This window comes from Girardinichthys multiradiatus, chromosome 22, assembly GCF_021462225.1.
Source record: "Girardinichthys multiradiatus isolate DD_20200921_A chromosome 22, DD_fGirMul_XY1, whole genome shotgun sequence".
Taxonomy (NCBI): Eukaryota; Metazoa; Chordata; class Actinopteri; order Cyprinodontiformes; family Goodeidae; genus Girardinichthys; species Girardinichthys multiradiatus.
Genome location: NC_061814.1, coordinates 9,658,718 through 9,686,191, shown reverse-complemented (window position 1 = coordinate 9,686,191; position 27,474 = coordinate 9,658,718). Strand labels below are relative to the sequence as shown.

Sequence of the window (27,474 nt, the reverse complement as noted above, 5' to 3'; positions counted from 1 at the left end):
CATGAGACGGACTCTACAACCCACACAAGTGGCTCAGGTAGTGCAGCTCATCAATGGTAAAATAGTAAATTAACTGAACTTATATAGGGCCTTTCCAGTCACACAGACCACTCAAAGCACTTTACACTAGAGCCACATTCACCCAATCGCACTCACTAACACATTCATACACCGATACACAGATCAGGAGGCAACTTGAGGTTAAGTGCTTTGCCCAGGGGCACATCGACATATGGCAGGAGGAAGCTGGAATCAAACACACTACCTTCTGATTGCAAGATGACTACTCTTCCTACTGAGCCACAGTCGTCAATGCGAGCTGTGGCAAGGAGGTTTGCTGTGTCTGTCAGCGTAGTGTCCAGAGCCTGGAGGCGCTACCAGGAGACAGGCCAGTACACCAGGAGACGTGGAGGAGGTCGTAGGAGGGCAACAACCCAGCAGCAGGACCTCTACCTCCGCCTTTGTGCAAGGAGAAACAGGAGGAGCACTGCCAGAGCCCTGCAAAATGACCTTCAGCAGGCCACAAATGTGCATGTGTCTGCACAAATGGTTAGAAACTGACTCCATGAGGATGGTATGAAGGCCCGACGTCCACAAATGGGGGTTGTGCTCACAGACCAACACCGTGCAGGACGCTTGGCATTTCTAGAGAACACCAGGATTGGCAAATTCGCCATTGGTGCCCTGTGCTCTTCACAGATGAAAACAGGTTCACACTGAGCACATGTGACAGACGTGACAGAGTCTGGAGACACCGTGGAGAGCAATCTGCTGCCTGCAACATCCTTCAGCATGACCGGTTTGGCAGTGGGTCAGTAATGGTGTGGGGTGGCATTTCTTTGGAGGGCTGCAAGGCCTGACTGCCATTAGGTACTGAGATGAGATCCTCAGACCCCTTGTGAGACCATATGCTGGTGTTGTTGGCCCTGGGTTCCTCCTAATGTGGGACAATGCTAGACCTCATCTGGCTGGAGTGTGTCAGCAGTTCCTGCAAGATGAAGACATTGAAGCTATGGACTGGCCCACCCGTTCCCCAGACCTGAATCCGATTGAGCACATCTGGGACATGATGTCTCGTTAACATCCACCAACGTCACGTTGCACCACAGACTGTCCAGGAGTTGGCGGATGCTTTAGTCCAGGTCTGGGAGGAGATCCCTCAGGAGACCATCCGCCGTCTCATCAGGAGCATGCCCAGGCGTTGTAGGGAGGTCATACAGGCACATGGAGGTCACACACAATACTGAGCCTCATTTTGACTTGTTTTAAGGACATTACATCAAAGTTGGATCAGCCTCTAGTGTGTTTTTCCACTTTAATTTTGTGTGTAACTCCAAATCCAGGCCTCCATTGGTTAATAAATTTGATTTCCATTGATGATTTTTGTGTGATTTTGTTGTCAGCATATTCAACTTTGTACAGAACAAAGTATTCAATGAGAATATTTCATTCATTCAGATCTAGGATGTTTTATTTGAGTGTTTCCTTTATTTTTTTGAGCAGAGTATGTAGAATCTTAGAAGAGATTCTCATGAGAAAGTTAATGTTTTCCCTGCACTGTCTCGGCTTTCACTTAGACACACGCTGTCACACACACACATTAAAGGATGCAGCGCTGTCTCTGTCATATGTTTGTTTCCTTCACCCAAAGGAAGTGCCCTTGAGGTTACCTAGAGGTTAGAGGAGGCAGACGGATTCGAGGTCAAAAGATTGCTACAGAGATCACAAGATGTTGCCTGGTGTAAGGCCGTCTATTTCTTACTTCAGGTTTAAATAGGACAATCAAAGTCACACAACATGTGTACTTAAACTCCACATAAATGAAAACAATAAAGGAAAAAACTTGCATGAATGCATTGTTCAATTTTTAAGTGGCTTTACGTAACAGACGTTTTTAAAACAGGTGGTTTGGACAGAATACAGTTTGCAGAAACTAACTGTGCAGTGTGTGTTTTCTGAAGGATACAATCAGGATTCTGTATGTACAGTTTTTCAGTCTGGGTTAATTTCAGACGTCAGAACAGCTGTTGGGTTAAATTAGATTGAGTTTGAATATCAAGACAAATAAAATCCATTTCTTTGAACCTTCTACAGATTGTTTTGATAAGAAAGAAGTAAATGTATTAAACTCAGGCCAACAACAGTGATCTTGAAATGATCCTTTTTCTCACTGATGTTAAACCAGACCACACCTTTCTTATTTTAGGTCAGTTAGGATTACTAAAATCTGTTTTATTTGTTTAATACCAGAATAATGAAGTAGTTTTTTGAAATTAGGAAAATACAAGAGACTTTTGTATCTCAACAAGTATGGTTATTTGTTGAGTACAATGTCCTGAAGGTGCCACGTTTATCTTTTCAAAGATGAACGCAAGTGTTAAAAGCATGGGAATGTCCAGCCATCGCTCTGTTCAGTAAAGAGACAGATTCTGTGTCCCAGAGACAAAGTGTTTTAGGGAAAAATGTGTGAAAAAACCCCAGAGGAAAAGCAAAAGACCTCGTGAAGTTACTGACTAATGCTGGAGATTATCATTATTCAAAGTGAAACGAGTCCTGTACCGAGATAGTACTTAAATGGAAGAAGCCATTCCTGTAAAACATTACCATAAAAATTCAGATGACACCTTTCAAATGAACCTGGTACAGAGAGCCCTAATTTTGGGGACATGTTCTGTGGTCTGATAAAACTGAAATTTGAACATTTGGTCATAATGAACATTATTCATTTGGAGGAAAATGGGGAATCTTGCCATTCTGAGGATACCATCCCTTCTGTGAAGCACCGGGGTGGCAACATTATGTTGTGTGGGTGTTTTGCTGCAGGAGGGACTGGTGTACTTCACACAATACGGTGGATGGCATCATAAAGAAAGAACAGTGACATTTTAAAATAGTGTCAAAGGACTTGAGACAGGAAGGGAAAGCTTGGCGCAAATGAGTCTTCCAAGTGGAATATGATCTTCATCAAATTAGTTACAAAGTGGCTCACAGACAGCAAAGCCATCACAAACCCCTAACTTCATTCAACCTACAAACCTGACTCAGTTACTCCAGTTGAGAAACTAGTGGAAGGATGCTCAACATGTCTGACACAGGCCATACAGTTTAAAAGGCAATTCTAGCAAATATTAAAAATATGAAAGGAAACTTGTGAACTTTAAGGCTGCTATTGTTATATGTTTCTAAAGCGCTTATATAACAAGGGAACTGGAAAAAAATAATCTTTTGTCCAATTTATCTTTTTGTCCCAGCTAATAATATCAATATTTTGATACAGTTTGTATATTTGAATCGATGACAATTTAATTTCCTGTCAACATGTTAATTTAAGTCATTTGACCTTATCCCATCAAAAGGCTTATTTGTTGGGCCTTTTCCTGACCGGTCCAAATTGGGATTGAAAAAGGTCAAACAGCTGAATGATTGAGTAACCAATGCATAAACTCTTTATTTTTGTGTTTCCGAGATCAAAACAATTGCTGATAACACAATTCTAGGCTGAAGGGGCTTGATCTGACCAAGTATTGTATGAATGCTGAATGAAAGCATTCCCATAGGGAACAAAAACTTGGAAAAGACTTAGGACATTCAGTTTGTAAATAGTTAGGAGACGGTAGATAGCCATTGTGTTTCATTCTCGCTAAAGGACCAAAATAGTTGGAGTCCAGAGTTGTTAACACATCGAATGCTGACTGATTCAGTGAGGTCTGCATTTCTGAGAATGGAGAATTTTAGAGCAAAAAAAAGAAGGTAAATTTTCTCTTTCTTTTTAGAAAACAAATTTAGAGTGAGTTGGCACTTTATTTTATAAATTATAATAAAGCTAAGCAGTTTCATAGAACACAGGAGTCACTCTCATAAATATTAACTCATTCAAAAACAGCTGATTTCTGTATTTCTATTGGTTACAGTGTCCGTTTTTATTAAAAGGAACCTGTGGAGTTTAATGTTTTTTGAATAAAATTATTTTCCCATACATCCTTTTTTGTTTCAGGAAGGACCAGTACTTTTTTAGTGTACTTTTGTGTGAGCTGATGTGCTGTTAAAACTTAACATTGCTGTAAAAGGTGACTAAATTACTGCAGTCTGGAGCCATAAGGAATTTTTTGCTTTAGCGATATCCTGTGAGATAATGTAAAAGGAATTTTATTTTGGAGGTGCATTAATCAGAGTTTTAAAGCAGATTTCTGATCTCTGGTTTTTGTGAGGCTTTGATCTGCTAATAATAATTTTAGCCAATATTGATTCCTCTTTTTTTAGGGCGTGGCAGTGGTGCAGGGGAAAATCGCTTCAGTCCTTGATGCATCTGTCATGGGTTTGACTCCTGGCCCAGGTGACCTTTGCTGCATGTCTTCCCCCCCTCTCCACCACTTTCCTGTCAGCTTACTGTAAAAAGAAGACTGCCATAAATAAAGGCCAATAGTGCCACAAAAAACATTTAAGAAAGAACGATAATATAAAAAGACATGAGAACAACATTTACATATATAAATATTCTTTTAACCTTTCTGTTGTGAGCTTTGATCAACTATTTATATTAGCAGCATTAGTAAGAGAATAATGGCTGTAAAACAGGGTTTTTTCATTTAAAACAAAGGGAAAAAGATTAAGGAGTTTACATTTAGGTATTTAAGAATAAAGTGGTTATAGAAAATGGATGGATTGAAATGGGTCCTATTTGGATTGTCTCTTGACTCTATTACTTAAGGTTCACAATAAAGTGAAGTGGTTTAGTAATATGCAGTTGTGTTACCTAAGCATAACATAAACTCAAATTGGCATGTCAGTCTTGAATCATTTGCTAAAGTAGAAAGGAATGCGTGTAATGGCCATCTTTATTAACGTTCTGTAACACTAACTAAACACTTAATCCACTTGTTGAAAATTCTTGTGGAGTCACTATGAGCAAGGTCCTGTTTTGTAATCTCTGATTTTGGTTACATAGTTAATACAATAAGTAGTTTTCTCTGAAAAGCCTTTTTTGAGCATTAGGTCAAAATGTTGTTCAATTGGGGTCAATATGTGCTTTCAGAACTGCTATTTTGGTTGATAATGCCATCAATTTAACAAAGACTCACTGAGCATTGCCTTAATCTTATACCTTGTTTTAGAGTAAAATAAATGTTGTAATTTGTGAAGTAAGACATTGTTTTAGATAAACACTTCTAAAGGGGATTTGGAAATTCATCAAATTGTATAAAATACAGGAAAAGGAGAGAAGCATCTGAAGGTAAACAAAAACTGAAAGAGGTAAGATAGCTAACAGCACTGAAAATGTTAAATCCGAACATATGCACCCTTAACATGGGAAACTGCATGTTGTTTACAGTTTTATATGAGCTCTGTTGGGGGGAACAGTCCCACCCGGAGCAGAGCGTTGTCTTGGGATTGGATCGCAAAGTAAACACAGTCCTCTGGGCAGCTCATAGGAGAACTGTCCCAAGACACGCATGTCGCACAGGACAGGCAGGCATGCGCATAAACAGACGGTGGATTGAAATAAGATGAGTCAGATCCCATCATGACATAAAAAAGAAATGTCTACTTTATGTGTTTTACCTTTAACAGCAGATGTTTTTTGGACAACAATTTCTTATTCTTTGAATCTTTTTCGCATTTCGTCACATAATCCCAAACTTCAATTTACTTTAGGGATTTTTTGATGATTGACCAACACAAAGGTGCATAATTGGGAAGGTTAAGAAAATACATTGTTTTTTAGAAATTTTTTACTAATCAGAACAGTTTGGCATGCACATGTCAATACTAAGAACCACAATTTTCTCTGAATACAACTGCAAAGGGTTTCTTGTCCACATTCTTGTAGATGGGCAAAACTCTGCCAGTTTCACACATCTAGAAAGTGTTGCCCATTCTTTCTCACAAACTAGTTCAAGCTCAGTCAGATTGAACTTAGAGAGTCTGTCAACATCAGCTGTCAAGTCTTGCTAAACATTTCCAATAACATTTAGGTCTGGGCTTTGATTGGGACCAATTTAACACATACATATGCTTTGACCTGAAACATTCCACTGCAGCTCTAGCTTCCAGCGGGACAACGACAGTGTAGCTGTCTAGCTGGAGCGTGAAGTTCCACCCACGACCTTCAGAGTCTCTTAATAGCTTTTCGTCCAGGATTGTCCTGTATTTAACTCGATCATCAACTCTGACCAGCTTCCCTGTCCCTGATGGAGAAAAGTGCCAATAGCATAATGCTGCCACCACCATGTTCCTCTGTAGGGGTTATGTTTACAAGGTGATATTCAGTCTTAATTCTTTTTTTTTTTTTTTCTCCTCTGACCGCAGCACCTTCTTCCACACATTTCCTGGGTCCCCTTCATGACTTATGCATTTTTCTTGTGAATTCTTTACCAATATTTGCTACTTCTTTATATTGGACTATCACATATAAATCCGAAAGGAACACATTTAAATTTTTGGTTGTAAAGTGGCAAAATGTGAAAGAGTTAAAGGATGAACTTGAACAATGAAAACTGCAAGACACAGTGAGAATTACAGAAAATTACATTTAGTTTTGTCTGCCTGACATTATTTGCAGTTACCACCAGGGCCAGAGCTAGGTGGTGTGCATCTTCCAGTTAAGCATGGACCCTGCACACTTAACACTGTGATCTAACAAATCTGGTTTTCCCTTACCGACCAAGGTTGTTTTGACACCTATAGTTTGTTTAGGTCGGTCCAAATCAGTTAATGCATTTATTAACCTGTAACTTTTTTTGATGGCTCAGTTATGTATACCAAAGTATACCGAGTTGATTTAAAAAAAATTCTTGAAAGTTGCATAGAGCTTTATGCTTTACAAAAAAGATGGTGGTCTTTTTTATCAGCTTGTCTACTCTACCACGTCCCAAAATAAAATGCAAACCTGGCTACGGGAAGGTGTTTGGATCAAGCTTGCAGTGAACACCTGGTAGATGTGTTGGATCGAAGTAGGCTCACATTCACACTATAAACAACCTGCTCTAGATGTTATTTAGAACCATACTGAGACCACCTCCCAATGGTACTTTTTTTTTTTTGCGAGTCCGATTACTGTGTTCACATCTATACAAACACCTCAGGTGTATAGTCACCCTAAGAGATTTTCACCCAACACATTGATAAATAAAAGAGCAGTGATCTACTTGTGCGATGCCCAGATGAGGCTCCCCTCTCCTTTTGACCTAAAGCCTTGTAAGGGAGACCTGAGGACAACACGGAGCTGAAGTACCTTAAAAACAAAGTGCTCTGTGCAAAAACTTTACATTTATGTGTCAGGAAATTTAGTTCGCATTTAACTAACGAGGAAAACCTGTTACAAGGTGATTTATTAGAGAATCATATCAGAACGGAGAGAAAACAAGCTAGTCTGTTTATTCAGAAAGATGCTTTCTATGCAACGACCCTCTGTAGAGGGGATATGTGAGTTTACTTAAGAGGTTTTGTTGCCATATGTGCTGAATCAGACATTCCTTTAGAAATAAAAAACAGAAACAAAGTTTTGTGTGTTTTAAATGAAGTTTTGTTTGAACATTGCAGCAGCGTTTTTAAAACCCTTTTAAATCTGTGCTGTAGTAGAAACTCCCGCAGAAACAGCTGCTGTCATAAAGAACTGACAGGAGGAATCATGGGAGTCAGTACAGGACACAATGTTGAGCATGTTTTACTGATGAAATGATGTATACATTCTTTAGGTTATGGCTCAGTCACATTTACTTGATTAAAGGAAGACTGTTCTTTAAACTTAAGGGAAAAAACAAAATATTTCCACTACTTGATTTTATAATACAAAAGTCTTTTAGTCACATATGTAGAACTACATGATTTGCCACTTTCTAAGCAGTAAGACAACTGCCCTTTTTGTAAAATATAAAAATTTAGAAAAATATAAATACATGGATCTGTAAAAATATTTTGATGTAATAAATGCAGTGACTTTTCAAACTTAATGAGACTAATGTTCATGATCTCTACATAAACTTGAATAATTGTGCTTCAGATTGTTTCTATAATCAAGCTGCCTTCTCCTGGTTGCCACAATGAAACTAATCAATAAACATTCACCTGTTTTTTAACTAAAGTGTCTTTCAATCACTTCCTGAAAGCTTTCTTTCAGGAAGCAACATTAGAAAGGTAGCATTCTTGCACCTCTGGTTTACCGTGAACTCATGTGCCTTGCTGCAAAATCTAGGTTTCTAGCTAATGCAAAGACTTTCATGCACATTGGAGTCAGCGATCTGCGGGGTGTTGTGTTTGTGTGGTGTTTTTCTCCCAATGAGCTGCAGGTTTCCTCGGAGGGCTGGACTGAGCGATGTGCTCTTGCAGATCCCAGAGCTCTGAGTGTCCACCTGTCCGTGATAAAGGAATCCCTCAAACCAAGACGTCTCCATTCACTTTGTATTTCAACTAACCGGTTAAACTTTGATCATTGTCTCCTGAGCGTTTTTTGCATGTAGGTCAGAAGTTTGCCTTAAAACTTGACATTTGGCACCAGAAGCTGTATCCCCTCATGTCATTGTTGCATGGATAAAAAGCTTTGGGGAGCTCCTGCTCCTTCTGAATCAATGTAATACATGTTTCTGCCTACTTCACTGTTTCTTGTCTGAACTAATGCTTTTTTATCCCAGATATTTTCCTCTTCTGTAAATGTTTTATACATTGAAACCTCATTAGTTTGTTCTATAAGTGTGTCAGGTACTGCAGCACATTTAGCTCTCATTTGGAATAATGAGATTCTATAATTGTTTAGAAAACATTTTTGTGCTTTTTCAGTGCCTTATAAAAGAATTAACACCTTAACTTTTTGGACATTTTCCTCTTTGATGTGTTTGATTTAGATTTTGTGTGAAGACTAACACTAAGTAGCAAATAATTGTAAAGTGAAAGGAAAAGGAATGCAAACTTTTCATAATGTTTTATTAATAAAAACCTGAAAGATTTTCAGCCCCTTTTTGCTGATGCCATTTTCTGAATAAAATCAATTTCAACCAAATGCCTTCACAATCACCTAAAAATTGAATCTCAATACACTAAAATTGGCTTTTCTTTGAGGTTTGTTAGAGAACAATTGTCAGCACACAGCATCATGAAGACCAAGGACCACAGCAGGGATGAAGTTGTGGAGATGTATAGAGGAGAGTTTGGTTATTAAACAATAGGCCCAAGCTTTGAACATCTCACGGAGAACTGTTAAGTCCACTGAAAACAGGAAGGGTCTAGGGCAACTGCAACCCTACTAAGACATGGGCGTCCACCTAGACTAGCAGGTCAGGCAAGGACAGCATTAGTCAAAGAAGCAGACAAGAGGCTAATGGTAACTCTGAAGGAGCTGCAGAGGTCCACACCTCAGGTGGGAGAATCTGTTGACAGGACAAATTTTGATTGTGGACTCCACACATCTGGCTTTTACACAAAGATTCAGGAAGAAAGCCAATAATGAAAGATAGTCAGAAGAAATACCAATTGTAGTTGGACCCGAGTCATGTGGGGGACACAGCAAACATGGAAGAAGGTGCTCTAGTAAGAAGGCAAAAGTTTACTTTTTGAGCTACATGTAAAACGTTAACCCCAAACACCATCCCCATTATGAAAACATGGTGATTGCAGTATGATGCTGTGAGGATGCTTTTTTCAGCAAGGACAGGGAAGCTCTAAATTTACAATCAGAGCTACAATGGAATGGTGTTCTTAAAAACATATTTATGCATTAGAATGCTGAAATGTATGTGCAAAGTTGTCAGAGACATACCTCAAAACATTTGCAGCTGTAACTGCAGCTAAAAGTTGTTCTACAGTGTGAATTCAGGGGGCTAAATGGGGCATAAATTATTTACTAGTTTTTGACACATGTTCTAAAAATGGACACAAAACCAAATTAAATAGAGAAAAACATACAGAATTATTTGTTGTGCTCAATCAGCTTTTTAGGTTCATGAGACAAATCTTAATCAGGTGTTTTTGTTGTTGTGATGAGAGTTGCATGTGAGGGAGCACCCTGGTTTAGTGTTTCTGATTCTCTTTCATTATTCAAATGCATCTGCCAGACTCTCCACTCTGTCATGTAGAGACGCACGTTTGACACATGATGACATGTTTGCAGAACCCATCTTGATTACAGCCCAATCAGTTCAACACATACAGTATGTCAAAAAAAAAAAAAAAAAAAGATGATGCACATTTCAAAAACCACCCAGTAGCTGTGTGGAAGAAGTTGTTGTTTGGATGTGTGGGAGATTTGGGAACATTCTGGTGCGCCATGAATTGTTCTGAATAAAGAGGTGCCTCGGAAACCTGAAACAGGAGGAAGCCGGCCGACCCGAGTCGCCGGTTCCTTCCATTTTTTACCTCCACCGTGTTTTTCTGACTCCCTGCTTGAAGGAAACAAAAGGGCTTGGAAAAAACCTGGAACAAAAGGGTGTTTGTGTGTGATGTTTACCTGTGTTTCTCTGTGAATGTCCCACATGCTTATTTTGTGTGCCCAAAAAACTTTGGGTTCCTGTCTTCATCCAGAGGAAGGAAGAAGTGCAAAAGACACAATACAGCTAAATGTATTCTCACTGATAAGCAGACAGTCGGACCTGTCAGAATGTGGTGGCACAACAGTTTACAACAGCCTGTGCCAATGGTTTCAACTTTTGGTTTTCACTGTTTTATTTGATTTCAGAATATCCAGCGGCATTGGTTGACACAGCTATTAGCTAAAATCCTCATTTTTTGAAAGTAGGTTTATATAAATAGATCTCACACTAATTTTCTTTGGAGGTTTATTATTTCCTCTAGATGTGTAACATATCTTGTTCTGAAAAGAAAGTGACACTATAACATCTAGCATTGTCCTACAATTACAAACTATTCTGTACAGTGCTTTGCAAAAGTATTCCCATCCTTTGAACCTATTCACCTTTTGTCACTTTAAAACAAGCTTTATGTGGGTACTGGGATTTTACGTGATGGAGTCTGACATTTGAGGAGGAGCGGTAAGTTGAAAGAAAGCCATAACGAGATCATTTACTGATTTCCCTTGATTGTTGAACGATGGCCCTGTGTTCCATACAGGCCAGGGTTCATATTGATGGCGAGTTACGGAGAGGCCTAGAACCTGAATGAAAGGATATGCCTTAAGGAGGATTCAGACTGTTAAATCTCTATCCTGAAGGATTTCACCTGCTCTGTCTGTGCTGGTAGGAGGCTGCCTACAGCCAGTTTAGTTTTCCAATTAATGGTGGTGTTTTGTATGTTTATTTTTGCCCCTTAATAGATTGTACCATCAAAACATATTTTCAGCTTCTGTGTCCATTTTTACCCTCCAAGCTGAGTCTTACCTGCATCTGTAGAACTAGCTCAGTAGTTGATATTAATTGGTGATCATTCTAATTACTATAACTATTCAGGCTTAATATGATAGCCCTGCTACAGAGGCATAATTTTAATCTGCAACTGTGTGGCAGTGTGGAGCCATTTGTGCCGCGTATGTCTTTCAATTAAAGTAAATGAAGGGTGTCCATTATAATACAAGACAAAACATATGTAAGAATTACAATTATAGATTAATTAATATTTATCTAGAATTATAATTTTAAATCGTAATTTAAAAAACATTTATTTCTTAACCAAAAATCATTACTTACAAATAGAAATTAGACATATCCTCTGGAGTTGTGACTATGGGCTCAAAGCTCTTTAATAATTACAATTAGCTATTCATCATTAGTAATTGATAAATTATTAACTAAACAAGAAGGTGGTGAACTTCGACCTTGTTTTGACAGCTAAATCACTCTTGCATGAAATAAACACAAACACTACTCTTAATTATATATATAAAGATTTATTGAAGCCAAATAATTCTGATATACCATTATTCTGGTCCAAAAACCTTCACCTAACTAACAACCACCATTCTACACAAAGGGGATTAAAATGACTACCTAACAATTATAATAAAAGAAAAATATATATGCATTTCTGTGAAGATCAAACCAGCAGTTTTATGGACAAAATGTGTAATTTGGGTTAAATGGAAAGAAATCCTCTTGGTGTCCTGATGTCAAGCTTGCAGCGATCAGCTGATGAAACGGTGGAGCCACGCCCCTTTAGCCACAACCAGCTGATCGCCCCAAATCTCGAACAAAGAGTCATAAAACTCTGAGGCGGGAACTTAGTGGAAAAACTCCAGTAATAAAACTAGAACAAAATAGTGGTCAGGTGAGGCCCAGACCACAGCTGCTTTGAATTAAAACTTTTTTAAGTCCAAATTCTAACTCCTGGCTGATTTGGGATCAGCCGGACAAAAACATGAACCTCAACAAAAAAAAACAGTAAACTTCTCATCCGTCCAGGAGGGGAAAATATCAAGAACCGTTTAGTTGACTGAATCAACAAGGAGGAAACTCATCTCCTTGGAAATAAACCTCTGTGGGTTTCCACCTGCGCCGGGTGTCAGCGTGGTCTTCAATCGGCAAATAAATCCTCTGACCATTTTGTATTAGACAGATTTCCAGCTTCCAAGCTCTTCCGGGAATGGCCTTGCGGCTAATTAGAAATGTGCCTCCATTGCGTCGTCACGTGAGACAAGCTGGAAATGGCAACGAAACTTTATTTTGTTTTTTCCGGTGGATTTATAATCCCGGTGACGCCAGAGCTGCGATGTTGTTCCACTGTGCGACCAAAATAGATGACTCCAACACATCAATAAGAAGGGCAAAGTTGAATGAAAGCCTAGAAACCTATTCTATATAACAATGAACTAAATCTGGCTTTCAAAGCATTTTAAACATTTTAATACCAGGGGAAAATTAAGCTGAAGTGTAATTCTTGGTGAGATTTAAATTAAAATTCTTAAAATTGTCTAGTTGAATAGTTGTTGAAAGATAATGTTTTAAAATCTTCCTTCGAGCTACCTCAGTATTACAATTAAAGTGTAGAGGTACATACCTCTACATTAGCATTCTGTTAAATGTCCAACATTTTGATTTGGAAACCACATGGAGAACAAAAAGAAACAGAAAACAATTGAAAAAAAAATCAAGGCTTACTTGCTCGAATGAGCCCTTATAAAGGTAGATTTGCAAATATTTTCACATGCTTGCAAAAAGCAATGAAGAGAATGTTCCCAAATTAAACTGCTTGACTTGGCTAAATGGACTTGAACAGAACTCTGCACTGACTGCAGACTAATTCAAACCATAAGAGACACACACAGTCATACAAAAACATGCATGGGAAAACTAACACCTATCAGATTAATAGTTTCATAATCTAATCTACTGTATATATTATTCTTTTTTCTATCAGCATGATACTTCAGTCTTTTATGATTCACATACTAGTCACATACTTTTCTGGAAATCCTAACTTATCTAAGGTTTTAGGTCAATCAGGGTTCATTGTAATTATTTCTATTTGCTAAAGGCCAGAACAATAAGAGATATACAGGTCCTTCTCAAAATATTAGCATATTGTGATAAAGTTAATTATTTTCCATAATGTCATGATGAAAATTTAACATTAATATATTTTAGATTCATTGCACACTAACTGAAATATTTCAGGTCTTTTATTGTCTTAATACGGATGATTTTGGCATATAGCTCATGAAAACCCAAAATTCCTATCTCACAAAATTAGCATATTTCATCCGACCAATAAAAAAAAAGGGTTTTTAATACAAAAAACGTCAACCTTCAAATAATCATGTACAGTTATGCACTCAATACTTGGTCGGGAATCCTTTGGCAGAAATGACTGCTTCAATGCGGCGTGGCATGGAGGCAATCCGCCTGTGGCACTGCTGAGGTCTTATGGAGGCCCAGGATGCTTCGATAGCGGCCTTTAGCTCATCCAGAGTGTTGGGTCTTGAGTCTCTCAACGTTCTCTTCACAATATCCCACAGATTCTCTATGGGGTTCAGGTCAGGAGAGTTGGCAGGCCAATTGAGCACAGTGATACCATGGTCAGTAAACCATTTACCAGTGGTTTTGGCACTGTGAGCAGGTGCCAGGTCGTGCTGAAAAATTAAATCTTCATCTCCATAAAGCTTTTCAGCAGATGGAAGCATGAAGTGCTCCAAAATCTCCTGATAGCTAGCTGCATTGACCCTGCCCTTGATAAAACACAGTGGACCAACACCAGCAGCTGACACGGCAACCCAGACCCTCACTGACTGTGGGTACTTGACACTGGACTTCTGGCATTTTGGCATTTCCTTCTCCCCAGTCTTCCTCCAGACTCTGGCACCTTGATTTCCGAATGACATGCAGAATTTGCTTTCATCCGAAAAAAGTACTTTGGACCACTGAGCAACAGTCCAGTGCTGCTTCTCTGTAGCCCAGGTCTGGGTAATGCGGCACCTGTAGCCAATTTCCTACACACGCCTGTGCACGGTGGCTCTGGATGTTTCTACTCCAGACTCAGTCCACTGCTTCTGCAGGTCCCCCAAGGTCTGGAATCGGCCCTTCTCCACAATCTTCCTCAGGGTCCGGTCACCTCTTCTCGTTATGCAGCGTTTTCTGCCACACTTTTTCCTTCCCACAGACTTCCCACTGAGGTGCCTTGATACAGCACTCTGGGAACAGCCTATTCGTTCAGAAATTTCTTTCTGTGTCTTACCCTCTTGCTTGAGGGTGTCAATAGTGTCCTTCTGGACAGCAGTCAGGTCGGCAGTCTTACCCATGATTGGGGTTTTGAGTGATGAACCAGGCTGGGAGTTTTAAAGGCCTCAGGAATCTTTTGCAGGTGTTTAGAGTTAACTTTTTGATTCAGATGATTAGGTTCATAGCTCGTTTAGAGACCCTTTTAATGATATTCTAATTTTGTGAGATAGGAATTTTGGGTTTTCGTGAGCTGTATGCCAAAATCATCCGTATTAAGACAATAAAAGACCTGAAATATTTCAATTAGTGTGCAATGAATCTAAAATATATGAATGTTAAATTTTCATCATGACATTATGGAAAAGAATGAACTTTATCACAATATGCTAATATTTTGAGAAGGACCTGTATTTGATCTTTTTCTTGAAATTGAGAAGTTTACATACATACATATGTTTTTGAACAATTTGGGAAAGCCCATATGAGGCTATCATGTCTTTGTAAGCTTCTAATTAGCAACACTTAATTTAATTGGAAGCCATTGTATGGAAGTATTTCAAGGCACATTTTGAGTTTGCCAAGAGGCATGTGGGCGACTCCCCAAATATATGGAGGAGGGTGCGCTGGTCGGATGAGACTAAACTTTTCGGCCACCAGGGAAAACACTATGTCCTGCACAAACACAGCACATTCCATCTCTCCAACAACACCATCCCATCAGTAAAACATGGTGGTGGCACCATCATGCTCTGGGGACATTTTTAGGCAGCAGGGACTGGGAAACTGGTTCGAGTCGAGGAAAAGAGGGATGGTGCTAAATACAGGAAGTGAAGCATGGTGGTGGCAGCGTCATGCTGTATGGGTGTTATGCTGCAGGAAAGACTGGTGCACTGAACAAAAGACGTTGCAATATGAAAAAAAGCGTTATTATGAAATCTTGAAGCAACATCTTAAAACACTAGTAAGAAAGTTACAGTTCGGGAACAACTGGGTTTTACAAATGGACAATGGCTCCAAGCTTAACATGACCCTACAGACAACTAGGTCAGTGTTTTTATTTGTCATTACACAACATTTATCTTAGTTCCAAAGAAAATCTTGAAGTGTTTGTGAAGCTTGTGGAAGGATATTCAAAACGTTTGGACCAAATCATAGTGTTTCTTTTTATACACTATTTAAACATCTGGCTTCAACTGTATATTGTCAGGACATATGGGTATAATTTTATTTTTTAAATTTTCTTTAATTTTAATTCTATTTATAATTTTATTCTATTTATACAATACTTGTGATCCTGGAATCTTATATTGCAGAATGACATTGAAGTTGTTAGTTATAAGTTATCCCAATTTTCCTAAAAGTCGAAAGTTCCAAAAGGAAATTAAACAAAAATCACAGATTTTGGGGCAAATTTCCCATTATCAACTCCAAAATCAGTTGATTCTGATTTTAGCCTTTTCTGATTTTTCATTAAGAGCTGTAAATAATAACATTCATATTTACAAATTTCTGTATTAATTGAAATGTAACAGTTTTAACAATAAAATCAAGGCCTCAGAGTCTGGAGGAAAAATAAAGATTCTGTGTGAAGTTGCCACAGTCAGCAATGATTTGGGGAGCCGTACTGTCTAATATTTTGGAGAACTTCATGCTTCTTTCTGCTGACAAGCTTGATGGAGATGCTGATTTATTTTCCAGGAAAAATAGGAATATCTAATGCTTTTTTTAGTAATGGAAATCTTTGATAATGAAGCCCTTTGTTTTATCACAATTCAGTGTTTATTGAGAAGACAACATGTAGAACATCACGTCAAATTAAATAAACTCCAACAAACACACTGAGCCTTTTTGCATAGGTAAGATCAGTATGCTTTAATAAGATATCAGTGCAGAAACACAAACTTCTTATTGGGTTAAAGTCCCCATATAGTAATAATGATAACAATGTATTATAAGATCATTATGAATTTTAGTATATTAAAATATATCTGAATTAGCTAATATAACTGTATGGTATGACAATGACAACAGCAGGAAACAAGTAGCTGAACATGGATCCCAAAAGAAATAACAAAAACACTGTCGTTATACACGACAAAAGACAAAATGCTAACAATGTGGTGAAAGAGAAAGCGCAGTGAGTAAGGGGGGTTTACTCCTGAATGATTTCTCACTTTAGTTTTTTGGAAAAGCCCTTCAAGGAGCACAGTATGTTGAGCACTAGAACAGGTTTTGAGTTAAAATAGAACGCCTATGTCCCGTCTACTTTACACGCCAAAGCTTTTGATTCTCACAATTAGTTTTTTGGATTTCTAAATATAAAATTAGTTTCTGGTTAAAACTATACGAGCAGAAGCTCATTTAAATGGGAGGTGGGACTTATAATAATTCCTAAATCATTCGGCCTAACTGTCTCCACATAGAATAATGCAGCTTATTTCTTTTGTCAGGAGCTGCTTAAAGAACAGCCGAATCCATTTTAGGTGCTGTTCTGGGTTTTTTTTCACATCACTTGTTTCCTGCCTGTCTGTCTGTAGTTGCTCTTTGGTCTTTAAAAACATCATCTTAGTGATTGGACAATATTGCACTTTTTTTTCCCAACAATAAAATTTTAACAAAGATCTAGTAAGGTGCTTTTTACTGGAAACCTTTCAATAATTCAAAAATTCTACAACACTATACATAGTTCTATAACCTTTATAACATTTTCTCCACTATGAAATATGAATCTTATTCGATTAGCAATAAAATTGAGTTCTTGTAAGGATTATTTTAATAAAACATATCACTCGACAAAGTGATATGTTCAGTGGAAAAATGACTGTTTAGGCGTTAATGGTTTAAACATTTCTCATGTTTTGTAGTAGAAGTTGCTTTTTTGAGGTAAACGTGTTAAAACATAGAGGAAATGTTCAGTTCCGGGGCAACATTTAGGTTTAGGCGATGTGACTTAGAGGTATACTTTCATTTTTTTTAGCTTTAGTAATAACTGACCAAAAACAGGAAGTATTTTAAACTGAAAGGGTAAGCAGTATCTGCAGTCTGTTTCTCAGACGCACTTAATGTAAATCGTTAGCCTCATAGAATAATTGCCTATGATTGTGCTATGAGACTAACAAAATGTAGCTTTTAACAACTTAACAAGATTGGTTAGTGAAACTATCAGACATTTACAACCTAAACTGATTTAATCACTCATTAAATTAGATTATGTTTATAAAGCTTATACGGTCTTATAGTACAAAGTGTGCAGTAAACTGTGATACTTGCTTATATTCCCAATTAACAGAACATTTAGCTTGTATTTAAACCATGATAAAAATTTGGAATGAGCTAACAGATACATGTTTGATAATTTTCAAAGGCTTCTAAACTCCTAAAGGAAGTATAGTTTTGCCAGACTTTTACTGTAATCTACTGTATATGCACCTTGCAGCTGTTACCTAAAGTGTGGCGCTAGTGCCTCACCCTGAACATTCATCCGAACTAGAGTAAGGGCTCAGCTTTCTCCCTGAAGTCAAACCTTTTCCTGCTAATAATAAAATCTTTCAAAGAAAAAAAAAGCAGCTTCATCAGCAGAACCGACGTTCCTGTTTCTCTGATGAGTTAAATGTTTATTAAAGCTCCCTCACAAAGTTTGACTTGTCATCACCAGAGGATCTATGATTTTTTGCTTTAATGGGAATTCTGCTGCATCACTGGTATTCTGCTTTGGGCTATTGGATATAAAAGGAAGCTGTGAAGGAGTGATTCAATCAAAATCCTCAGAGGTCATTATCAAAACATCCAAACTTTTACATCTAATCTTTGCTTCCAAATTCATTATATATACTTTGTAAAAGATTGCATAATGTAACAATTAACCATGAGGCAGTATGGGATATTCATGGTATGATGACCACAAATAAAAATACCATGGTTTAGCTTTATCATGATATTACAAAAATGTAAAACACTGCTTTTTTAGAATTAGAACATACTTATTATTACAGTTCTAATGAAAATATCTGGCCTATTTTATAATAATAAAATATGTAATTAACACCCGGTAAATTTTAGTGGTAGTTCTTAAAGGCCTATTGCAGTAAATATTATACCCTTCTGCTCCTTATTTAGTAACAACTATAACATGAAATTAGCTAGTTAATTAGTTGGGCTTTATCCTCAGGTGGCTAGCCTGCAGTCTGCTGCTTTACAGACATGTCACTTGTAAACTGTAGTAATTTTTAAAGTCATGGTCAATGGTAAAGTCAATGGTACCTTACATTACCTCATAGCATTAATCAGACCATACTAATATGAACATCAGGTTACATCACTTTTAGATGCAAATTTCAATTAAAGCTACCACCCTAAGGGAGCATTTGGACTTTGTTGCAGCAGATTACTTAATATTTTGAATATTTTAAGAATTTCCTTTATTAATTAATAAACCCTGAAGCTGAATGATTTTGTTGGCATTTTGGAGGGAGCAAACTGTGCACTTGAAGGGTGAACTCACTACATCATGTCACAATAAGGCACATTGTATGGTTTCACAAAAAAAAAAAAAAAAAAAACATAAAGCAGAGAACATCAAAAAAATACAGTGTTAGTGGATCCAAGACATATAATAAAAGTTCTAAAAATGACACATACATGGTCTATGAAGCCCAATTGCTTTTATATATGCAACTTGAAAACTATGCGATTATGCGGCAACTTCACCTTCCTTACAATAATTAAGATGCTACATATCTGTAAAGTGAAACTTAGAAAACTCATGTTTACTTTTTTTACTCTGATCTTTCTTTTTTCATGTAAAAGTATGAACATCAACAGTACTGGCCAGCCAACAGATTCAACATATATTTTAGCGTAAAAGATAAAAAAGAAAATGGAGGGGGGGGACCAATACCACGACACGAAAACAGGACGAGAGGAAACGGCACAGCAAAAGTTCTTACCTAAACAGCATCTATGGAAGGAGGGGTGTCTGAGGGTAAGTACCAGGACACATTAAACGCTAAAAACACTATGTTCAACATCAGTTCTGTTTTCTGTTTTTGAATACATAACGTGTGTGTGTACAAAGATCTATAGTTTAAAAGTGGTCACCACACAAAGACATTAACCTCGGAATGGACAGTAAGATGAAGAAAAATACATGAAAAAGGTGAGAATCATCTTTCACTTAAGGCATAATGACATCACTGGGGTGAAAACTAATTTCTAGCTAATAATATTCTGTAACAAAGCTCTCTGGTGTTGGCAGCCACTCTGGTGTGAGAAAAAATAAACTGGCCTTGTCCAATAACTGTAAAATATCTAAACTTTGCTTTCACAGAGACTGTGGTCTCTGCTTTTTACAAACTTCCATTCAGAGTGAAAAATCTGTGACTTTCTGCTGTCGCCTGATCTTCCTGTGTCTGGTATGTGCAATGGTGAGCACAGGAGTCATGGGGCTGACCTTCGTGCTCTAAAGGGCCAACTAAGGTTACAAGACTTACACAAGTAGCTGCTTTCTTAGTCACTACCAAACCCATAAAACCCTCTAATGTGTCTACATGGTTAAAGTGCCCTCTTGATTGGCCAAAATGCCCTTTTAATCCCTCCAAACGCCCTCTGATTAACCTGAGTTACCCGTGATTGTCGGAAATACCCTTAAATTCGCTTCCAGTCTCACGTTCCTTTCATTTATACCCTTTCCATTGCTGCAAACTGCCTTTTCTTTCATTCCAGGTCATGATTTCAATTCATTTCACTTTTGATTGTGCAACAAAAACTTGCGCAAAATACTGCATCTCTAGTACTTCTTTCATGTCTCTCTCTGCTATGCGGTTGTAAAGTAAATCTTTGGCTTTTGGACTAAACCTAATGAAAAACAAAGCATCAAGCTGTGATAATAGGCCAGTTTATGTAACATTTTAAAGCTAAAAAAGCAACAAAAAACCCCCAAAAACTACATTTACCTGAAACTAATCTTTCATATTTTTTAAATTTAAAATTCTTTTAAATTTTTGGGTTAAAATGATGATTATCTGCAGGTTTTTTCAGTCAAGTAATTTAGAAGTATTCAATTAGGTCAGTCTTAAAATGAAAACTAATAGCAAGAGATGCACCAAGAAATCAGCTGATGACCAGGTATTAAACATTCTTAGCTTGATCGACACCGACTGGTGAACAGCTAGCTGGAAAAAGAACAAAAGGGTCTTTATGAGATCAGTAAGCATACCATTGGGATAACAGTTAGCGCTAACCCCTGCAACCGCTGTAAAAGTTGTTACTAAATAAAGTTAGCTATTTTCATTATCGGTGAAGTGCTCAAAAACAGAGTCAGAGGAAGCGCAGTGATGTAAGAAGCTCCTTGAGAGAAAACTGTATTTTCTACAGAAGCATGTCGACTGTTCATTTTAGCTGCTACAACAGAGCGCCCGAATTTAGCAGCTTCGGGTCTTTTCAGGAAAAAACCTGGTGGCAATTTCAGCAGATAACAGAAAGAAGTTCTGCTTTATTCTTTTGAACGTTCAACCTCTGTCTGTAAAGGTACATGGTGGATTAGAAACTTTTGCCAGCCTTTTTGGAAAACCTGAGCCAATATACTCGGGGACTGATGTTTTAGTAAATCTAGCTGTGCTAATCGCTAATACAAGATGCCAGAGGCAGCTTCATCATTTTGTCTTAGATTTAATAAAGTAAAACTTGGTTTTGTGATATTGCTTCTGCTACCTAATCAGTGTCGCCAGGTCAAAGCATAAAAAAATTAGACAATGGTAATCGGGAACAAATCTCTGTTCGATGCATCTCTGCTAATAGCTGTTTGTAACTGCAGAAAATCTTTAATGACTCTGAAATCATATGAATTTCTTTACTTAAACCATTAAATATAATCACATATCTGTATGTACGCACAACCAGCACCCATTTTGAATTCTCTCCCCTGGTCATCTGTGCACACCACTTCTTTTTATGCTTTTCTGTCCCATATGAGCACGTGCAAGTCAAATTCTTCTGTGCAAGCTGTAAGTTTGGTGAATAAACAGCACAATAAGAAAAATACCCTGTCGCCACACAAGATGTTACTCTATATTAACACAGACACATTCAAAATAATCAGATTTAAGATAAAATGTATAATATTTAACTTACACAGGAGTACATGTATGTGTTATACTGATATGTGAAAGAAATACATAAATAAGAATCTAGCTGGCTGAGTAAGAACAGAAAATCCACAAGAAGGCAGTCTTAATACAGTGTTGCATCAATTGAATTAGGATAATCAATTTGGTTAATACAAGTAGAAGGAATTGTGTCAGTACAGACTGATGAAGACTAAAGTAAAAATATAAAATAGATTTTATTGAGATTTAAGGCTGTGACCAGTTCGTGTTACAGTGACTGCTCGAACAGATTCAGGCAAGAAGAAGCAAGATAATGAGTGTCTGTTTGCATGTAGAAAAAGGCTCAAGTTGGTCAACAAAAAAAAAAGTAAGAGCACAGTGTCTCTACTAATGTGTAGGTAGTACATATTCTCCTCAAAGCTACATGGTTCAGGTGATGGAGAGAAGGCAGGGCTGAGACTGAAGCTGCAAAGACCGCACAGCTTCAGTGGGAGTAAGCTGCTAGTCGGGCTGTGCAGCTGGAAATGCTTTGGCAGAGCCTTTTTATATGCAACCCAATCTGTAATTCCCAACATGCCGTCAGAACTCTTTCATACACAACACAAGTGAGAGTAACATTATATAATCTGTTAAATACCCAGCATTGACCTTTTTTTCTCCCCCCAGTGACCCATTTAATCTCATACGGTGTAGGTTGGTCTTCTCAAGCAGGGTCACTCTTTCACTCAGCTTGCATCTGATTTAAGCTGCAGAATTTGGGGGTAAAAAAGGGTGAATGTAGCTTGAGCCTGGTATCATACTGCATATTTAGTTTATGCTGAAAACTACAGGCAGGACGGGAAGAAGGGGATGAGTAAGACAGGATGGGGCCAAGAATACTGTGCTCTACAAGTAGCCTAGTCTCGGGGCTCTCAGACGGCTCAGAGGTACAAAGGCAAAAAAAAAGACTTAGTCACGGGCTGTAGGCTGAGGCCCAGGCCTAAAGTCCAGGCTTATAATGGGGTTTGAATCGGGGGAGGGAGGAGGGGGGCTTTAGGTGCTCTGGTCCAGGGCTTGCAGCAGGTCACAGCCCTGGAGGAGGTGGAGGTTGCCCTGCAGCGGGACGTTGACCTCACAGTCATAACGGGTCAGCTCTGGCAAGCAGGAAGGCTCAAATGAAGGGCCCAGTAACCAACTCGCTATGCCTGGAAAAGGGACAGAGACAAAGAGGACATTGAACTTCTTACCACAGCTCCTTATTTCTTTAAACGGAGAATACAGACTGAAACAGTAGTAAAATCGCTTCAAGGTCAGTAGAAATTTGCCATAGCTTTTAAATGAATTGAACACATTATGTCTAGCTGTCTGCATAAGCAACGGTCAAATTAAGATAAACAAAATCCTCTATTGATATACATCAAAAGATTTTAAATATGAAAAAAAAAAAGAGGAGCACTGCCAGTTGCACTTAAAGCTTGGAGTGACCTTTTGTTTTCTGTGCAGCTACACACACAATTCAATGTAAAAATCTCTTAAATGTTTTAGAAACTAATTCATATTTGATACAACACATTTTCTCCAAGCTTGGAATGGTTTACTGTTCAATGTAGACTGTAATCGCATAAAAACCAGTGATAGACTAGCACAACATAGCAAACTACTGTTAAATGGAAGCAAAGGACACATGATTTTCAACAATTTTAAAAGTTATGAAAAGTACGTTTATATTCAACCCCCTGACTTTGATATGGCTATATAAAGTCTAAAACTGAACTTTTTGTTGTTTTTGTTATAGAAAATCCTGTATAACCAATTGCCCCCAGAAGCCACCTCAATAGTAAACATAGTTCATCTGTGTGTAATTTAACCATAGTAATCTTAAACACAGCTCTTTTTTGCAGTGAAAGAAAAATTAAGGATGCTTTTCTATTTTTTGCAATAAATCTAAAGTGTGCTGTGCATTTGTATTCAACCCACCAAGAGTCAAAAATAGTGAAACCAACTCTCTGCAGTTAGAGCTTCAAGTCTTTTTGGAGTGTTTCTGCCAGCCTTGCACAAACTGAATTTTTCAGCCCATTCTTCATTGCAAAACAGCTCACACTCAGAATGGACGGAAAGTGTTTGTAGTTATTCATTTGCAAGTCTTGCCACATATTCTCATTTGGATACAAGTCTAACCTTTGACTTGGCCACCGTAACACGAGAAGATGTTTTGATCTCAAGTCTTTTGTAGCTTCTAACAGGCTTCCAACCAGGATCCATCCATCTTCCTATCAACTCTGACCAGTTTGTAAAGAAGAAAAGCATCTCCACACTATGATACTGCTAGCACCACGTTTCACAATGAGGATGATGTTTCCTGCAACACAAAACACTCTGCGTGCTAATGAAATGTTAAACTTTGGATTTTATTTGGGGGCATATGAGTAAAGGGGGTTAAATAAAAATGTATCTATCCTTTTCCATGTATATCAAAGTGATGCCTTGGTCGATAAAATTAAATCCTAATAAAACGGAAGGTTTGTGGCAGATACAGTCTAAACTAATGCTACTTCAAATAAGGAAGGCACACATATGCACTGATTGCAGCTGAGTCAATATTTAAACCTATTCAGCTCACCTTCTGTCTTGTTAGAAGGCAACAGGTTACACACTGTGTAGCTGCAGCTTTGTCTGGAAAAGGGTTTTTCATTTGGGCCCCTTATCCCCTCCACTGGATACTGAGATGTCCTGTGTTGTAGTGAGCTGGGAAACAGGGGTCCGTTGCCTGGAATCATCCGCCCCATCAATCTCGTCTCTGAGAAAAGAGCCGCAAGTTAACATAATGACCGACGATGTTTAAAAACGACCAGGTGAGTAAAAGACAAAAACTGTACCTGTGAGTGATCCTGCGCTAAGGGAGCGATCCATGCATCCATCACCTCTCATCTTCTTCCATATGATGTCTGTCAGTTTCCTTTCGCCCTGAAAAACAATAACCGCCACGAGGCCATCTATACTTTTAAGATCAAAATCGATTTTTTAAAGTTGCAAGCAGTTTAAACCTGTTCAGCCCTGTTCAGCTTCTACGCATTGATATACACAGACCTAGCGTAACATACAGTGACGACTGTAAATCAACTGATAATGTCTTTATTTTGCAGTATTTAAATGAAATTTATTCTCATGCCTTTTACCTTCCAACTGTTACCTGTTACCTGCCACATGCACATGTCACATGTATCTCTGCTACTTTTACCCTTTAAAATAAAACTGTCTTTACAGTAACACAGGTAGGGTATAAGCACATTGTACAGTACATTATAGTTACTTCAACCTTGCAAACAATACCAACATTTCTACCACTAAAGTACCACTAAAGGCAGGCCAAGTACCACTAGTAGTACCTCCATCATAGATTGAGGACTAAGGCTCTAGGAAGTGGACAAAAAAGATGACTTTTACAATTAGTAATGCTAACCTTATCAATCATGTTAATCACTAATATTAGATGCTAAAGGCAGCTTAAAATGTATGAGTGTGACATTGTAAAAACTGGAAACTTTCCACAAACTGATCACTTGTTATTTGAGAAACTCACCAGAGCCATCTGGTTGAAGGAACGCTTGATGCTGTTATTCATGGCCACTCTTGTGGGATTCACATCTTTGTAGGCTTGCACAAAATTGTCAAGGGACCTATTCAAACACAGATGTCAGAATAAATAAATAAAAATTGATCAACATAGTCCACAGGAAGAACTTTTCCATTCAAAACCCTAAACTAAGTATGCACCGATGTTACCTCACCTCTGTTTGTGCATTAGATGTGATATGTTCTGCTGGCATGATGGGCGCTCTTCGCCTGACAGACTGTCCATCAGACAGGCCTTTGGCGCCCGGTGTTGTTGGTAGGTTATTATTGGGTCTGGAGGCCACTGCATGGAAGACAGAGGTGTGCTGGCTGGGCCTCGGAAAGAGTGATTCTGTATAGGGCTCATCATGCATGACCTCTGTCGAGAGTCCACAGAGTCCGGGTTGGAGCCTCTCCTCTCACCAGTGGCCCAGGACGCTTGTGGTTGTGGTTGATAGCAATTGTGAGGCTGAAGAGGAGGGGCCAGAGGCTGGAAGAGGCTGGCGACATTGTTGCAGTTCTGATGGCTGTTTAGGCTGCTGATGCTCCCCATGGATCCTGCTTGAGCCCCCTCCATGGGATCTGACTCTAGAATGATTGGATTCAGCTGGAAGTCTTCTCCATCCATCGGGATGTAAGGAGCCAAAGTCTCCAAATCCAAGTCACTCAAGTCCTCCTGGGAAAGAGGTAATATAATAAAAGGGTAGCATGTTTGAAACTCTTATTTTGAAGTAAAACAGGAAGTAGTTCCTGAGTTGCCCTGTTGTGTGGATAGACTTGACTAAGATGAGATAGTTGACAGAAGACTCCACTTGTTTTAAATCGCATTAAAAAAACAAGAAACAGTGCCAAAGAATGATTTATAAGCTACAATATACCTCATTTCAGGGTGGAGGCTACACGTAGGCCTCATTTAAGCGTGATTGTGTCGTTAAAGTTATGCGTAGCTCAGATGTACGTAGATATCTTGTCTATATTTGCACCATATTTAGGTTTATAAATTATACATAACTGCCAAAAAGCAAAACTTAAGTACCTTCTTAACCTGGTGATAGCGTGTTAATAGTTTCAATGTGTGGGAAAAGTTAAAATGTGAGGGAATAGTGGTTAATATTATGACATATTTACATATCATTACTGTACTGGTAGATAGAAACAATGCAATTTTTCATTAAAAGTGTTGAAAGCAACAAGATGCTTTTTGGATATCATTAGCGATTAAGTTAATAAGGTGGCAGCACCTCTGTGCCTCTGAAGTTTATTTGTTCATTTGCCCTGGTAAAACACAGACTACACCTTGTGCTAAGAGGATACAGAAAAGGAACATCTTACAATGTACTTGTTCAAAAAAATCAGCCATTTTGCACAGGAATGTGCACTGATAAGTGTGTACTAGCTATGTAGCTCAACTCGTTAAGATGGTGTCCTTGTTACTGAGATCACATCAAGTTTGATCACATCATGTAAGATATCTACATGTCACCCATAAAAATCCCAATTAAGACGCCCTAAAACATTTTCAATTTAGATCAAATGTACCCCAGTTTTAGCCCTATCGTTTGGAACCATTTAGATGTAGTTTAGACGGGACGGTGGAGAGCTCATCTCTAGCCGTTAACAATGCTAAAGTTAGCATCTGATCTACAGCTTTCCATCTAGCCTAAAGAGACATTTTACTGTTTTTTATTGATCACTGGTTGTTAAAAATCTGAACTTGTTAATTGTACACAAAACATAGATTCTTTAAAGGATTGTTTTAATACCGTTTAGGCATTATGACCACCTTAGGATTAGCCATGTATAAAAAGCACAATTGATGACCTGTTGAACCCTATACTGGAATAATTCGAGCATGACTCAGTTGTTAAAATCTTGTAGTCATAAAATGTTTTGTTACCCCCCTACTGAATATGAGATGACGTTGGTCTGGCAGACACCCACCTCTCTGTGTGCAGAGCTGTCATTTCCCTCGGTCTCCAGAGCAAACAGCTTCTCAGTAAGCTCTAACCTCAGGTCACTCTCCACTGAGCTGTAGTAATCACCTGGGCTGCTGGGCTGCAGATGGAATACAGAAAAATGAGACGAAAGGATTGTGGCAAGAGGAGCCAGGAAGCACAGACAAAGGGATAAAATGTGAGAGAAAGAAGGAGCAAGAGATGAGCTCCGACAAAGGCTCCATTCACAGCTAA

The 27,474-nt window shown here is 38.3% G+C and overlaps 1 protein-coding gene across 1 annotated transcript in view; it reads right to left on the bottom strand.

Annotated features, from left to right (window-relative positions):
* Positions 1 to 19,130: 19,130 nt before the first annotated feature.
* Positions 19,131 to 27,474, bottom strand: part of epas1b (endothelial PAS domain protein 1b) — a 76,883-nt gene continuing 68,539 nt past the window's right edge. Inside the window, exons 11-16 of the mRNA XM_047351100.1 lie at positions 27,227 to 27,340; positions 25,462 to 25,961; positions 25,254 to 25,350; positions 24,550 to 24,637; positions 24,294 to 24,470; positions 19,131 to 22,878 (exon numbers count right to left, since the gene is read on the bottom strand). Of these exons, the coding sequence (XP_047207056.1) occupies positions 22,727 to 22,878; positions 24,294 to 24,470; positions 24,550 to 24,637; positions 25,254 to 25,350; positions 25,462 to 25,961; positions 27,227 to 27,340 (1,128 nt within the window). The 3' untranslated portion in view covers positions 19,131 to 22,726. The remainder of the gene's footprint in view (positions 22,879 to 24,293; positions 24,471 to 24,549; positions 24,638 to 25,253; positions 25,351 to 25,461; positions 25,962 to 27,226; positions 27,341 to 27,474) is intronic.